Source organism: Nyctibius grandis, chromosome 1 (genome assembly GCF_013368605.1).
Source record: "Nyctibius grandis isolate bNycGra1 chromosome 1, bNycGra1.pri, whole genome shotgun sequence".
Lineage (NCBI taxonomy): Eukaryota > Metazoa > Chordata > Aves > Nyctibiiformes > Nyctibiidae > Nyctibius > Nyctibius grandis.
The window spans coordinates 56,799,046-56,815,464 of NC_090658.1; the positions used below are offsets into that span (position 1 = coordinate 56,799,046).

The 16,419-nt window shown below is 44.8% G+C and overlaps 1 protein-coding gene across 1 annotated transcript in view; it reads right to left on the reverse strand.

The window, feature by feature from the left end:
- Positions 1-10,543, reverse strand: part of UTRN (utrophin) — a 428,940-nt gene extending 418,397 nt beyond the window's left edge. The window contains 2 exon segments of the mRNA XM_068406453.1: positions 9,466-9,629; positions 10,474-10,543. Of these exon segments, the coding sequence (XP_068262554.1) occupies positions 9,466-9,544 (79 nt within the window). The 5' untranslated portion in view covers positions 9,545-9,629; positions 10,474-10,543.
- Positions 10,544-16,419: the final 5,876 nt, after the last annotated feature.

Consider the following 16,419-nt stretch of genomic DNA (forward strand, 5'->3'; position numbering starts at 1 on the left):
GCAGGTTCTCATGCTCCCTCCTGCCATGCACACATGGATGTGCAAGAAAGATGCAGACAGTGCATTAATCTTTGGCATAAAAAGGCATTTTTCCATACTGTGAAGAGGTGACATTCAAAGAGAGGCTCTGCTGGAAGGCTGAGAAGTAACAGACACCACTGCAGTCAATGCAGCAGTCACTCCTCCACTGCATCTCAACAGCTCTGTAAGTCTCATCTGATCTAGTTTTCTTTGGATCAGAAAAGACGAAGAAAAGCATCTATGTGGAAACATGCCACAAACATGCCATCAGTTTCCCAATACTTACAAAGAGAAGACAAATGTTTTCCCAGTAGTGGTGTCATGCACCTGGGCATTTGAAGCTTGTGGTGAGAGCTGAAGTGTATTTGCTAAAACTGCACCTCTGCTCAATGTTTTTTATGCATTGCTCTTCACCAGGGGGAAAAAGGAAGAGGGAAACAGGGATCTGGTGAGGCAGCAGTGCAGAACATCAGGTGAGGAGCCTGGTATCTACATAGACTCTGTAAAGCACCTTGAAAGATGTCTCTGCTATCCATAATTTTAGCAGTCTCCTTTCCTTTAATACTCTTTTTCCTGTAATAAAGAAGGAACTTTCTGTTAACATTCAGAGGGCAAATAATGAACTTGAATTGGGTTTCAATAGCCTTCGAAAAAAAAACCCCACACACAGAGTGGTATGACATTTGTGACAATGGGCGCAACCCCATTTGAACTCTTACTCTTTCTTCTGTTCAATTTCAGACATGCTGGTTGTGCGCTTCTGTATAAAACTCACTTCCACGTTAATACAACACTCAATGTTTGACTTATCCTATCAAGATAGCAACATAATGTTCCAAAAGAATGTTTCATGGCTTTAATAAATTCTCAAACATCCAGTGAAACCAGAACAGTGCCGGGGGGGTTGTGGGGTGGGGGGGGTAGAGTGGGGTGGTTTGGGCATTTTTTAAAAGTGTCTTTTTGTCCTGAATTATCATCTCAATACTCTAACAATAATGCTTAAGTTGTAGGCAAGGGAAGAAAACAAAGAAAGCCTCTCCTGAGGTACCCAGGCAATAGCCAGGGGCAGGAGGACAAGTCTCAAGGATGCCACAGGGCTTGTGGTCCACAGCCTGCTAGGAACCTGCAGCAGTCTGGAGCATTTGCTCCCATCCTCAGTGCACCAGGGAGAAACAGCACCCTTGCCCACAAGTACCTGGGCACTGCACGAGTCTGACACTTTGCCAGACAGCCTATTCCTCTGCACAGATCATGAAGTGTGTAAATATATTTTTTGAGTAGAAAGACAAGAGCAAATATTTCACATCTGCACAGTGACCTTTAATAACTCTCAGATTAAAGTTAATGAACTCTACTCTGAATGAGCAGTGTGTTAAATCAGCTAGAAATTGATTTAAATTATTTTTTTTTAAAGCTCAGTAAATCAAACCAGTAAGCTCTAAATGGGGCATCACAGCCAGGTCCAACAGAAAAATTCCTGAGCGCAGAGGAAAAGCATTCAGAGCAGAAAGATTACGCACCACTACCCCAGAGAGAGCAAAACTATATTCAGAAGGACACTACCAGACTTCAAACTTCTACAAAGCCTTTTCTCAAGAAAGAGACACGGTGGTAACATAATGTGTTCCCATGAATTTCCATGAGAAGCCTTATCCAAGGACAAGATGTAGATGCAGAAACCAGAAAAGGAACAATGAACTCTCTCTGGAAATTATTTATGGTGACCATAGCTGTTGTTCATTACTAAGTTATAACAGAAGTAAAAGCCTAGAAAAAGGGGATAGAAAGGTCTTGGTCTGTTGGCTTTTAAATACTACTTTATTTATTCTCTTCTTTTAATACAATCATATTTTATATTATAACTATTAAAACAACATAGAAACCAAAAGGCTTCACTCTGTTCCCAGCATGCTCCTGTAAAATGTTCAAATAAATCTCCTCTGTTTGTTATTCATGCACAGACTACTCTTCTTGGCTCATCCAGGATAGGGTGGTAAATTAATAACAATAAAAAAAAAGCTAGCAAAACATTTCAGAACTTATCCACCACACCACTTTTCTCGATCAATAATTTGTAACATAACATTTTAGAAGCATATTCCACCTTTGGTCGTCTGCCATGATCTAAATTAGGAGGGGAGCAAAAAACCACATTTGTTGCTAGGCAATAAAAGCAGAGTACAAAGGGACTAACTAAACTTATTTGTGGAATGAGTTACACAGACCCATCGCAGCATGCTCTCTCACGGCTTAAGTGCACGTTTCTCCACAGCTAAATGCATAAGCCAGTGACTGTCCTTATAGATTTGTCAAATTCCTCTACAAAATCCCTCAGAGTTTTTGGATGGTGGGTCCTCACGGTTTTCCACAAAGTGAGGGGAAAAGGTGTTGAAGTCCAAAAAGGATCTTCATTACCAATAACTCATGGCTGAAAAGTATTGCTGTACATTCCCTATATTGATCATTAAAATAACCTTAAGAATACTTATCTAATTTCTGTCATGTAGCCATATCCTTTCCTACCAGCATGCATCCAGTGTTTTTGAGACAGAAGTTGGTCTCTTACCGAAATGCACAGTCACCCTATCTCCCACCAGCTACAGACTCAGCAGCACTTCACCACTTCTTCCGTACACAGCAGGAGACCCCCACACCTGAGAAGGGGCTAGACTGCTAGAGTGCTTCCCCAGCACAGGAGCTGCCTCATTACAAGAGAAACTACCAGTGAAGCTAGGCAATGCACAAGTTATTCCTCTCCAACATCTCAACACGTTTAATGCATCCGTCCCCTGTACTCAACAGATTAATGAATAACTAAAAACGCAAATTATTAAAGAGTGAATGCGTTTCTGAGCATAAGAAACCTTCACAAGAAGGTCAGTGCCACAGTTGTAGATGGGTCCCAATTGATAATCAGCCTCCCCTGCATCGCTACAGCTCACATCCAGAGCTGGTCAAACAGTCAGAGGGAAGATGCAGCCCATAACACACCCAGACAGACTCAACCCTGCCCTCAGCAGAAGGAGCTGCAACTGCCTGTACCCTCCCTATTATGGCTGACCATCTTCCAGCAGCCTCCTCACCGAAAACCAGCGCCCAGCCCAGCCCCAGACTCCCCAGGCACCCTCCACAGCCATGTCAGAGTCTCAGAGCTGCTCAGACATGCACCTGGAGTCACAGCCAGTGACTCTGTACCAGCCCCAACCTGCTGGCACACAACACACAGATAAGTGGCTACAAAATATAACTGCAAGTGTTTTTATTTCAGTTCAGTTCTTTTTTTTTGGCTTCACTCAGGGCTGAGCCCAGCTCAGGTCCAACAACCAAAGTAAGTTTTCCTTTTTACTCTCTCCAAAGGCAGTATCAGGTGGTATGGATGTCCTTTCAAAGAAAAGGCCCAAAGACATCATATCCTAATAAATAAATAAAGGGCAGTTTGTAACTCCTCCTTTTTGATGGCAGATGTTTTGCTGACTTTGCAACTGTGTGTATATTTACAAGTCAGTAGTTTCTTGCCTCGTTCCTAAAACTATGGCTTGCAACAGAGCTGTGTCATTGTCTTCTGTCAAACCCACAGATGCCAGAGTGCTCCTCTATTTCCTTAGCCTGTTATTTTTCTTGCTACCTTTAAAACTCCAAGCTTTATTCTGAGAATATACTGTCACTTTCTGAAATTACTGCTCAGCTTGCTTCCCATTTCATTCCAGAAATACACTGGGGGAGGGGAGAGAAGACATAGAACAGACTTCTAACAAAGTACGGAGCACTAAAACTTATTCTTTCATCAACACAATTAAAAAAACAGAAATCAGACAATGCAACTCCTCCCACCTCCCGATGTTTAAACCCTGTTATTCATTCTTCAGACTGTTATTAAGGCATCCAAATAAACGCAGTTCTCGCCATCGTCGTGCCAGGAGCACCTCAGCTCTCAGGATGGGTGAGAACAGCTGCGCTCCTCTAATTGTGCATTTTCCTTTGAAGGAGGGATACTGTACAACACGTGAAAAGCAGATTGTGCGAGCTCTGAGCACACCAATCCATGCTCCTACCTGTCAGCAGAGCAGCTATACTGTCCTGAAATGACATGAGCTCAGCTCAAGCCCATGTGCTCTTCTCCTTGCCCTTCCACACCTACACTGATTTACCTATTCCAGTCCATCTCCCCACTTATTCATATTCGGAAGATGTTAACAACAATACTGCCCTACTCTTCTCTGCTCACAAGAGTCAGCCCGAACACGCACACCACATACAAGTGATTCTGCTAGGAGGAATAGTCAAGGTGAGGGGGAAAATTAGGAGCAGTTACTGAGAGGTGTTAAGACAGCACAGCTAATTCTTTGCTAAGCTGCTCAATGCTGTGAACTTTGAGAATTTCTTTGCACAGGAAAATATTTTCATGACACTGTATGAGAATATTCCTTCTTCCCCCAGACCCGAGTGCTGAGGGGAGAAGGGGGGACAGAGCCTCAAAGAGCACTGGGGGAGGTGGAGCCAGGAACTTCACATTGCTCCTGGTCTGCCTCTCACCTAGGCACCCCTTCTGCATGAGATCCTCATCAGTGGGGGGTCCCACACCACCAGCAGCTGCCATTCCCCACCCTGACTTTTAGACCTCTTTAGAAACACTTAACACGCCACACGCAGTGCCTCACACAGCAGCTCTTGCCCAGGGTTATGTCTTCATTTCCTGGCAGAGCATGCGCAAATCAATGGGCTGCTTTTATGGTTTAGTTTTTTTTTTCCTTCCTGAGGAGCCTCAATTTCTATTCCAAGGCAAAGTCGTGCTTCAAACACACAGAGCAGCATATGTTATTTCTTCACCTACCAATCAAGAGATCAGAAGAAACCAGCCTGGTACTTATATATCTGCCATTTCATAAACGCTAGGCAATACCCTAGAACTGTCTTCATTGCAGCATCCAATCTGTCCCCATCAGACAGCCCCAGAAAAGGAGGCGATACAAACGACAGAAAGGAGCCAGGCTACAGCAACCTAAAGGTTTAGTTTTGAAAAACAGTCATTTCATTGGCTAGAAATAAGAAGCAGCAAATTTGTCGCTTGCCTTTAACACCTTGTCTGCACACACTCTGCACAAACATCCCTGAGGAGTTCACACAGTGCAAAACCAGCTACACCAATTCCACACCCACTTGACAGAATCCCAAGGGTCTGCCTGCAACTATAACGACTCCTGGCTGTTTCACACCCATGGAGCGAAAATGACAAACTAGAAGCAGTGCGTTTGGCCCGTAGCGTTCTGGTGGCGAGAGGCACGACCGAAGGAACTGGTTCCAAAGGCAACATGTGGTGCCACGGGGCAGGGAGATCCCGGAGCAAGGGGGCTGCCAGCCAAGTAAGCGTTGTGTCATGGGGACAGACAGACAGACAACAGCAACAGTTCTCAGAATAAGCCTTGCCCAAGAACTCCAAAAATAAGTTACAAATTCTCAAAGTAGTCTTTCAGTCAAATATATTTAATGTAATTAAAAATGAAAGGTAGATGAGAATTAAGTTCCCCTCAATTTAGACAGGAACTCATATCTTAAAATGCACCAGAGGCATAGAGTAATCTTCCAGAAATGTTTTTCCTGTCATGTCTTACTGTTTAATTATATATTACCATTCCAGGCTACCATGACAGATTTTAAGAGAGTTTGTCTTTTTTCCATAATTAATCACAGCAAAGACTCATCTGTTCTTCAAGCCCGGTGATGACAGCGCTGTTTTCACCACTGTAAGGCAATCATCCCACAGCATTCCTTCCTGAAAGCTATTGCAAAGAGAAAAGTTCACCTATCTGCACTAAATGCCTTTCAAAGATATAAATCAGCTCCATATACATTACTTCATACTATAGGGAAGTAAAAGAGGGAAAATTGCTTTTCCATAGCAAGCAACCATACAGACACACAGGCATAGCACAGGCTAATCATGCTAAATAAATGCTAATTATAAATATATAAACCCAAGGTAACCATCCAGGAACAGGTATCCTACCCCTTAAACATCAGACACCCAGAGCCACCAACATCTGCTGCTGGTGCAGCAGGAAGGCAGGCAAAAAGATTCTTGGTTCTTCCAGGAACATAAGGCAGCCTTCTTTATAATTTCCAAAGCCAACACAGTTATTTTAAAGGCAGCTTTGGTCACCATCATGTTCTATTTTAAGTGCAGAAGATGCGCCTTTGAAAATAACTTCTATCTACACATAGATCAGTACTAACAAACTATCTAATTAAAGAAGAGCTACATCAAAAACAGAAAATAATAAATGCTAATTGAACAAGAGAAGGAAGTCTCACTTTCTTTTCCTTAGTATCATAACTCACAAAAGTGAGATTACTGGAAAAACCCAACTCTTTTGCTTTGGATGATCAAGCACTTATCGCTTACAACAGCTACAGCGTACAGCATGTTCATAGAAAGTTTTCTTGCTGACTGATGAACGAAAAAGTATTTTCGACACAACCAATAACATAGAGGGATCTCCATTCAAAGCATTTTATCCTTTGTCCTCTCAGTTTGAACTCCCCAAAGGATGAATTACATACTTGCAAAATTACTTTTCCCATCTGTGAAATCCTGCGACACACACTTTTTTTCTGCACAAGCAACAAATAAAAACTCAACCTGCCGCTAATTTATTTTGATGGCTCTCCTATATCCTTCACATGGTACACTGGTAGCTTCCCCATTACAAGTCATGAAGAAAAAACATTACATAGCTAGTTACGCTCGTAAAAACAGGCATCGATGGGCACCACACAGCCCTGAGCAGCAGTAAAGCTTCATGTGACTTATTACAGTCTCGTAAGAGTAACTTTAGTCTAAAGCTCAAGTTTTCAATAACCAATCACTGCATTAACAGTGCCACCTCTATGGCTTTCTAGCTACTTCCTACTTTTCCAAAGCAAGATGACTGAACCAGCAACGACCACAAGAAGACAATATATTCAGTTTGACAGGCTGCTAAAGACTAAAGTTTACATTTGTATCCAAATATTTAGAAACATTTTTACCAGTACCACTCTTTGTTAAGGGCTGACCTCCAAAAGGTTCTTGCATTCCAAATGATCAATTTTTTTCCAAGTTATAACAAAGTATCAGATTTAGCCATATCTTAACCACCACTTTTAGAAGATGAATGTTTTTAAATAACCTGACAGCTTGGCGTTCTGTTCCAAAAAGATGAAGAAATACATGTTGAAAAAGACAGACAGGTGCCCAGGAGAGCACAGAGAGAGAGTGATCTTTACCCGGGACATTATACATCTCTCGCTTTTATTTACAAGAACAAACTGTTTTCAGTGTTCTTATTTTAAAAATACATAGGAATAATATGCACTTAAAAATACTATGATGTATTAAATCACTTAAAGATTTTCACCCACTAGAAGTGGGCCTTGTATTTTATTCACTAAAGGTGAAAATATTAAATGTATATTTGCATGCTCTCTCTACTCAAAGTGTTAGAGATTACCCATGTCACAGTTGACGAACTTACAGAATAGCAAGAAACAGAATAACAGCCCATTTTCTATGACAAAAGAAAGGAAAGTGGAGATCCTAAACCTTGGTTGGTTCTGCCCTCTGTAGCCTCAAAACCCAAACAGACCCCTAGCTACCCCAAATATTAGTAAGTTATAAGGTAACACTTCTACTGTACTCCAGTTACTTATACTGTGGAGAAAATCCCATGCTGGAGAAATCTTCCCAGCAAAAAACAACTCAGTTTTCCTTTCTAAGTATCAAAATCAGCATTCTCATTCTCTTTTCCAGGTATCTAGGAAAAATGGAAGCATAGCTTACAATATTTTTCCCCCAGTGCTGACAACTAGCCTTTAATTTGCTGCTATCTGTACTTCAGAAAACTTCAGCCCTTTCATTAGGAAATGCCTCCCACAGGTTTACTTGTAGGGAATGGTTCAGATCTACGCTATGTAGTACAGTAATTAACTTGAAGAAATCGCATATCCGGATCCTAACTGGTGTATTATTTAGAAAAGATGAATTATTAAAAACAGCAAGTGAAGACTGATCTTAAATTTAATGCACAAGTCATTTAGCCTTGTGAGTATTCGAATATACATCATTTTCTCATTAACAGAGAAGAAGAAAGTTAAAGCAGTTGTAATAGGAGATTTACAATCATCTGTCCTAACCAAAACAACAGAACTTGCTGTACAATTTGTTCATCCAAGGAAAACCTCAAATACAGCCGTGTTTTCTCAGACATCCTATAAAACTGTACTACTTGCATACACATATGCACATAAACTGTCTGCAAGCCATCCCCAAACTCAAAGCCCTCAGAGGTGCTGACTGTACACTTACAATCAAGTAAAGTTACATCCAGAGGTTTCAACATAACAGCAGAAAATGTAAACCAGCACTACAGAATTTGAGATAGAAAACCACAAGCATTTCTGTTTCATAAACTGCACTTCCAGAAGTTAAGAGGAAGACTGCCTCCAGCAAAGGCGTTGTTGCTCACGAAGAAGAGGTCCAAGAAACAAACTGCCCAAAAACCAATGGGATCCAGACTCAAACCCACATCCCACATAATCTGACATATTAAACCCCCACGAACCAAAAAGCTAGAGTTTTTAATGTACGGAACACGTGAAAAACACAGTTAGGTTTCAGATATCAAAGAAAAATCTTTTGACAACAGGAGTGGTTTGCATTTAAGAGAGAAAAGACAGCCTTTGAGGCTAAAGAAGTGAGCATCCAGTCTCTGGATGCAGCATAAATTTCTATGAAGGTATAAACAACACACTTCTGCCCCTCCAAAGCCTCCGCTCTCCCCCTGCTAAAATGAGGGTACCTCTTCACCCACCCTAGCATCCATCAGAGCCTCAGAAGACTCAAACATCCAACAACCAAAACAAACCCCATGTTTTTCCAATAACCTTCAGATCTGTTACATGAATGATTTGCTAGAGGAAATGCCTGAGCGAGTACCCTTAGACAACTGTTTTACATTAAGGAGGAAGCACATTAGTTTACTGCACGAGTACTACCGTGATGCACTTTTAGGAGGTACGGTATCGCGGCCGCAGTTGCCATTTTCAGCGTTGAGAATAAACACAAAAGCTGCCAACACTAGGTTGCATAAGAGCACTTTAAACACATGGTTATTTACAAAAGCAGAGGTAATTATAATGCAGGAGGTGGATCCCAAACAAACAGACTTGACTAACACTGTCAAAAAAACAAACAAACAAACAAACAAACAAAAACCCCAAAAAACAGAGATCTACAATTATTACTTAATTGTAGGACAGCTGCACGAACAGTCTCCATTGCTCGCTGTACTACCAATATGCGGCCAAAAAAAAAAGTTGGAAAAACGTGCTGTTTAAAAATGCAAGCTGATGTCAGAAGCTACGCATAGAGGAGAAAACAGGAAAACGCCGTTGCTCTCGGCAGCTTACCTGATCTAGACTTAATGATGTCGCTGAACTCGCTGTGTCCCCCGCCAGGTCCTTCCTCCTGGTCGGAGACGCGGGCCATGCTGGCGGCCTGGGGAACGCCACGGGCGCAGCCTAAATCCGTCGGGAGAGGGTTCCCATGGAGGGCCCCGGCTCAGCACCAGCACCTACAGCGCAGGACCAGGAGCAGAGAGGCACCGTAACCCCCCGGGCTGTGCCAGGCGTGACTCCCCGCGGGAGGTGCGGGCCGGGAGCCAGGCCTGCCGGCCGTGCCCACGGCTGGCTCGCCGCGCCCCTGCCCAGGGACGCCTTACGGGATTTAAGAAGTGAGGTGGCACAGAGGGGTGCTGCTGGCCAGTTTAATCCCTAGCCAAGAAAGCGAAGCTTCAGCCACGCGGGGGTGACAGGGCGCCCCATGCCCATCCCTGCACCCCAGAGGGGCAGGACACAGCCCCTACAGAGACACCGTCACCGCCATCACGCGGCTGGCACCAAACGGGACATCCCCGCTGGAGGGGGCTCGCAAAGCACGGGAGCCCCGCTCCTGCCGGGCTGGGGGATGTGCCAGCTGGGAGGTGGCTAGGGGCAGGCATGCTCCTCCGGCCGGCCCGCGGGCGTGTGGGAGAGCCGCTTGTGGGAGAAGCCACGAAGCCCCTCTCCCGGGCGGGGGGAGCCGAGCCCCGCGGGACGGGCCCCGCACACGGCCCCGGGGCAGCTCCCCGCCCGACTGCCCCGGCAGAGCCGCCGCCCCCGCTCCCCCGGCGGGGATTTTGACCCGGCGGGCGGCCGGGCGTGCCGGCACCTCCTCCCTGCGAGGTGCGCGGCCGCAGCGGCACCGCCGCCCCGCGCCCCGGCTCCCCGCGGCCGCCCCGTCCTGCCCTCTCCCCTGCCGCCCCGCACCGGCACCCCGGCCCCGCCCGCCGGTGCGCCCAGCCGCGGGTACTACGCCCCCGCCCCCCTCCCCTTACCGGCTCGGAGTTGAGGAACAAACTTTCCCCCTCACGCTCCTACCGTATCCGCGGTGCCCGCCGTCCCCCCGCGGGGCAGCCCCGCTCCCAGAAGTGTCGGGGCACCCGCCGACAGCAACCCGCCGCCACTCACCCCTCGGACACGGCGGCGGGAGGCGGACCCACTTCCCCACGGCACGGCACGGCCCGCCCCGGCTCCTCCCCACGCCCCGTCCCCCGGCGCTCCTGCGGCGCTGCGCTGGCGGACCCACAACTTTCTGTGCGAGCTGCTGCTGCTGCTGCTGCCGCCGCTCCTCCTCCGCCCCTCCCGGCTCGGCCCCGCAGCAGCTCCTCCCTGGGCCCCGCGCCCCTTTGTTAGCCAGGCCAGCGCCGCGGGTGCGTGAGAGCCGCCCCGGCCGCGCGGCCCCTTCTCTGAGGGGGCGGGCGGGGCGGGGCTGCGCCCGCCGCGGGCTCCGGCCGGGACGGGGCGGAGCGGAGAGGGGCGGGACGAGGTCCGGCCCCGCCCCCTCCCCGCGCTCGCGGGCGGTGCCGTTACCCGGCCCCGCGCCCCTCAGGGCCCCGCCCGAGAACGTGGCGGGACTGGCGGTGAGGCCGGCGGCGCTGCTCCGGCGCAGCCAGCGCCCTCCGCTCCTCCCTCGGGGCCTTCCCGCCTCACCTGTGCGCCCCCGCCTCACCGTTCTTCTCCTTTCCCCCCACAAACAAGCGCGGTCGCGCAGCGCTTCGGACGCGAAGCGCAGGGCGGGCAGGGCAGGGCAGGGCAGGGCAGGGCGGGCACCGACGCGCTCCGCGGCTCGCTCGCCCCGTCGCTCCCCATTAGCACCGAAGTCGCACGGCGAGGGAGTAAGACAAAATATGAGGGGCATTTAGGGCGCTTGCACACTTAACGGCAGGAAGTAGCTCTCCCGAAACTCGCCTGGTTGGGCCGGGCGTCCCAGCCCTGTCTCAGGGGGACCCCTGACAGCTGAAAACCGCCCGGGATCCATCCTGCTCCTTTGCCGCCCAGCTGGAAACCACCCGGGATCCACAGTGTTCCTTTGCTGTCCAGCTGAAAACCACCCGGGATTTTCAGCCAGGCAGCACAGGAACAGTATGGATCAGTAAAAAAGTGCTGCGCTGGACGCTGGGTGTCTGTAGTCATTTTTTTATGTATGAACAGACATATACGTTAGTAAAATATTTAGGTCACGCTAATTAATTTATTGCCACATTTGCAATCTGGGAATGAACATACTCATATTTGCTCAGGCAAGTAATCTTTACTCACCTGTGCTGTAAGGTTGCTGAACACGTGGCCCTTATTTATCTTGGTAAGCATTAGTCTGAAGTTGCAGCAATATCAGAGAGATACGGTAGCTGAGTAATTCCTCAGTGTTACGTGCCAGGCCTCAGCCGTCCCACCCAAAATGTTTGGAAGGTTAGATGCATTCCCAACATCGAGTACCTTACCTCCCTAACAACAAAACCAGATACCAGCCAGCAGGCTGCAGAAAAGGCGGCGCAGAATTTATTAGCTAGAAGAAAGGAGGGAGCCCAGGCTTGGCAACACCGTCGTTTTGTATCTCCAGGTGAAGAGAAATTGGTAGCAATGAAATGAGGAAGGTTTGTCTTCAAAAGTCTTTTTTCTTACCAGTATACAGCTCATGAGTTTACTAGGCACTACAAATAACAATAATAAACAATGATTACATCTATTTCAGCCTAAACTGACCCTGATATTTACCCATACTTTACTATTTCCCTCAAGGAAAAAAAGAAATACCTCAAAGAAACAAAACAAGCTACCTGTACATTATTATTATCATCATTCTAACTGTACTCAACATATTTTCCTCAACCTTTGATCTGTGCAGTACGTGTGTAACAGGGACTGGGACTTACTGTTCTGCATCCCAGGCCTTACAGATAGTGCAATATATTTTTGGACTTCAAAGAAGCCCCAAAGATGAAGATGCCTAGTTCTGATCATTCAACAGATTTCCTGGGTGATTGGATGAAAATTAGTTAATTCATCCTTGATCTGCTTAATCTAAAACACTGCATGAAGTCATTAATGGTTCTCACCTGTAAAGAGATAACAATAATAAAGTGTCCAAAGTGTTGTAAAGACTGAAGTTATGAACCTGTTGAGAATTGCAGGTCATGGATGACAAACACTACAGAACCACTGATATCCATATCTATCAGTGCCTAACTGTAAGGCAGTGCTGAGCAGGAGGCTGGTTTTGTTGGAAAGCTATGGCCTGTGTTTATGCCTGTTTGTTTATGTTATACCGATAAACTTGTACCACGAACATAACGTTTGTGGTTAAAGGAGCACCACTTGTTCCTTGCCTTCTGCCTTGCTGCTCTTGATGGAACAGACGGCTTCTCAGCCCCATCCCGTGCATTCCCTCTGCATCCTGAACCTCTAGTCTCAATGCTCAACGATGGAAAAACCACCCAAATACTGGAAGCCCAGAATCCAGATGTAACCTGGCTGCTTTTCATACAGGTCTTCCATGAAGAGAACAAGAGACGTACCGACCCGTATAACCCGGTGCCCGCTCAAGTCAGCACAGAGGAAAATCATCATTTCTCACTGCTGGGTACCCAGCAGTGGTGCAGGCCCCGGGGATCCCAAAGTGCCATGTTGCCTTGCCTAATGCAAGGAAATGCTAAGTGGAAGAAAGGCCTTTCTTTTGTAGGCTGCACTGAGGGGATCAACCATTTCAAGGAGGTTGCCCAGCACCGCTATCAGGTAGCAATAACTTTGATCGCTAAAAGCTGCAGTCAAGCTGATAAGCGGGAGCAGAGCTGGTGTATCCCATTTCAAACCTCCATGTGAAAGCCCAAGGTCCTGATTCTTATAATCTTGCTCTGAAAGTGCTTACGAATTATTTCTCAAAAAGAAACACATTTCAGTTTAACCTGATAGCATTTCCTTTTTTCTCCTTTGTCGTCTTCTTTTTTTTTCTGTTTTAGACAGAAGTAGCATCATTATCTTCTTTGAACTGCAGAGCACCAGCAGAAGGGTAATAGAATAACGAGACTGAACACTACCTCAGGGAAGCAGGATGAATTTTTTCCTGGTGTGTTTCAAACATGCTTCTCTCCAGAGCTGTCCTCACTTGGCTGCTGATCAAAGCCTGAGTTTTCTGAGCTAGTTACTTAGACTGTAGGCTTCTCAATGCAAGGGCTGTAATTTTTATATCTGGGTCTTTAGGCACAAGTCCATCAGGGGAAAAAACACCCCACCCTAATCTTTAATATTCTGTACATGTGTATGCTTTAGGTCCCTCTAATTTTATATTCCACTAATTGGTAGAATTAGAAAATAATGACTAGCACAATTTTAAAGTCAAACACAAAGTCTCAGACGGGTTATATTTCTAAAACCTACACTAACCAACAAACATCTTGGTTGCTGCAGACCATTAATGTCATGTGGATTGTGTGGCACGGTTTACCTTTCTGTATAATGCAGAATAAATTAGGAAAAGAAAGCAAAAGTCCGTGAAGCCCTTAGACTACATTAAAAAAAGGAAAGACAAGGGGAATACAGAAAAAGAAACTGTGGAGAAATGGGCTGAGAAGACGTGGAGCCCTTGAACTTTGACCAAAGTAAATAAATACTTTATTCCTTAGTGCATGAAAACAATGCCGTTGTGAGGCTCTGAGCTCATCTTACCTTGTCTCCTTGTCTTTTCTTTCTTCTTAGCATTTCTATTTTTAGAATACACTCGTAATTGATAGGACTATGATATAACTAGGAATTTCATGTATCTGATTACCTTGAGATTGACTGCTATAATAATGCATGTGCCCATTCATCAATGTTTTGTCATGATTTCAGAAAACCATTCCATATTCACAAAGGCATGAGATACCAAATGGATTGCTTTGTAAGTAGAGTATCTTTATTGTCCCTTTCTGCATAGCCCATCATGTTGTCACTCTCAGTTAACCGATAGCACAGGCTGTTACTCAGCAGACATTTTTTTCCTGCAGAACTTGCATCTGAATTCAAATAACAGCTCCTTGGTGCTTTGGTGCTGACCTACTGCACTAATCAGTTAGTATTAACTATTTTCATTATCTCTTATCTGAGGAGAAAAATACACAAAAAGACATATTAAATAAACATTCTCTCTCTGTATGTTCCTCTTCTGGGGAAAATGACCAAGTTTTTCTAAAAGCTTGGGTCAGTTTTATCCACAACTCCTTTGGCAGTATCTTTGAAAGGCTTTAGCACACTGGGCAGACGTCATTAGCTTGTTCCTTTTCCTTTCTTTTGCTGTAATCTAAGTGCTCTAGAGTTAGCTTTGTTGTTCAACTAATTATCTGATACTAAAACATTCAAAATCCACCTTAGCACCATTTTTAAAGGTGGGACAGCATTTTCTAACCTCAAGTCCTTACTTTGGGATCTGATTTTAACATTAGATTGCATATTTTTATTTCAAGCTCAGCTGCCTTCGTGTATAAGCTCCTTCCGAGCTCCTCCAAGAATTACAGCTCTGTTGTGCTAAGCACTGTAACATATCTTAAGAAATTCAAGACTGCTCTACATCAAGAGGCACTAGGTACAGAAAGCGAGAGGGACAGACTGGGGCAGAGGGCAGCAGGCAAGCATGATAAATACAGGAGGCCTGGGTGCAAGATGGCCTCCAAGCACAAAGCCCATCACCAGCATCACTGAAGGTCCCCCTGACTGTCTCTGCATCCCCTTTCTGTGTCCTTCTCTTTCTGTTTAATCTAAAGACAAAGCAGTGCATTCCCCTCACTATACTTCCATTTCTACAAGCTGGGATCTGAATCTTCAGTAGATCCTCTCCACTTCATTTTTATCTCATTAGATTCAATATATCTATTGATTAGATCAGATTCAAGGGAATATTGTGTGCATAAAATACACTAGAACCTTGTATCTTAAGTTTCAGCAAATTTTTATAGCTTCATTATAAAACCCCAGAAAATTGCACTGTATTAATAGAAATGCTGACATCCCTTTAGCTGCAGTGACATTAATTGAAGCTACCATAATTTATCATCATTCTGAAGAATATAACCTCTAAAAGTACATTAAATAAGAGTGCATTAATGAACAATTATAGTAATCAATTTACCCTCCCAACATAACTCTCTTAACTGAAGTAGAGGACTTGAAAAAATAAAACCATCAACAACAAAAATGCCTGTGCAGGACAGGAACCTTTGGCCAACACCATGAGGCAACCGTCTGCAAGGGCAGGTGTGAGTTGTGAGTCAAAGTCACTCCTAACACAAGTTGTTTTCTGTTTATTTATTTAGCCTTTCTTTTTATTTCTTTTACTCCTGGCTATTTTTTCAGTGCCGCAGGTTTGTTTAGGGGCTAGACACATAAATACCTAATGCCAATACAATTATAGAATAAGTACACTTTTTCAGCAAGTTTATCAGTAGTAGTAGTAGTTAGAATAGGAAACACGATTCTTGTCTTAACGCAACATAGAAACTTGGGTAACTTGTTTAGTTTTTTTAATACCTTGGTTCATTCTTTGCAGTAAGGAAAAGAATAACATCTTCCATCACAGGAGCATTATTTATTGAGTGAAATAATACGATAGTTAGACAAAGACAATTGGAAACACTTGAAAAATGAAAGCACTCACTACTCTCTACAAAAATAGTTATCGGTGGAAAGTATGGAAAGGGTGTTTCTTCGTAAGTTTTTATATTTTAGGGGTAGGCAGTGGGAAAAGACACAGTTTATTCTTATCAAACGTTAAGAAGTAATTCCTTACTACATGTGAATCCTCCCAATATGGAATGAATACAAACAACTTAAACACAAAAGACAAATTAAATAAATCAATTTTTCACAAATGATCATGATTTTTTATGTTTGTTTGCCTCACTTTAGATCAAATGATTAGGTACATGCCACTGTTTCTTTGCCGTTTGCTGTTAAATGATCAACGTGGATGCTTTGTACTTGACCCCTTAAGAAGTTCCCTCATCAGAAGTACAA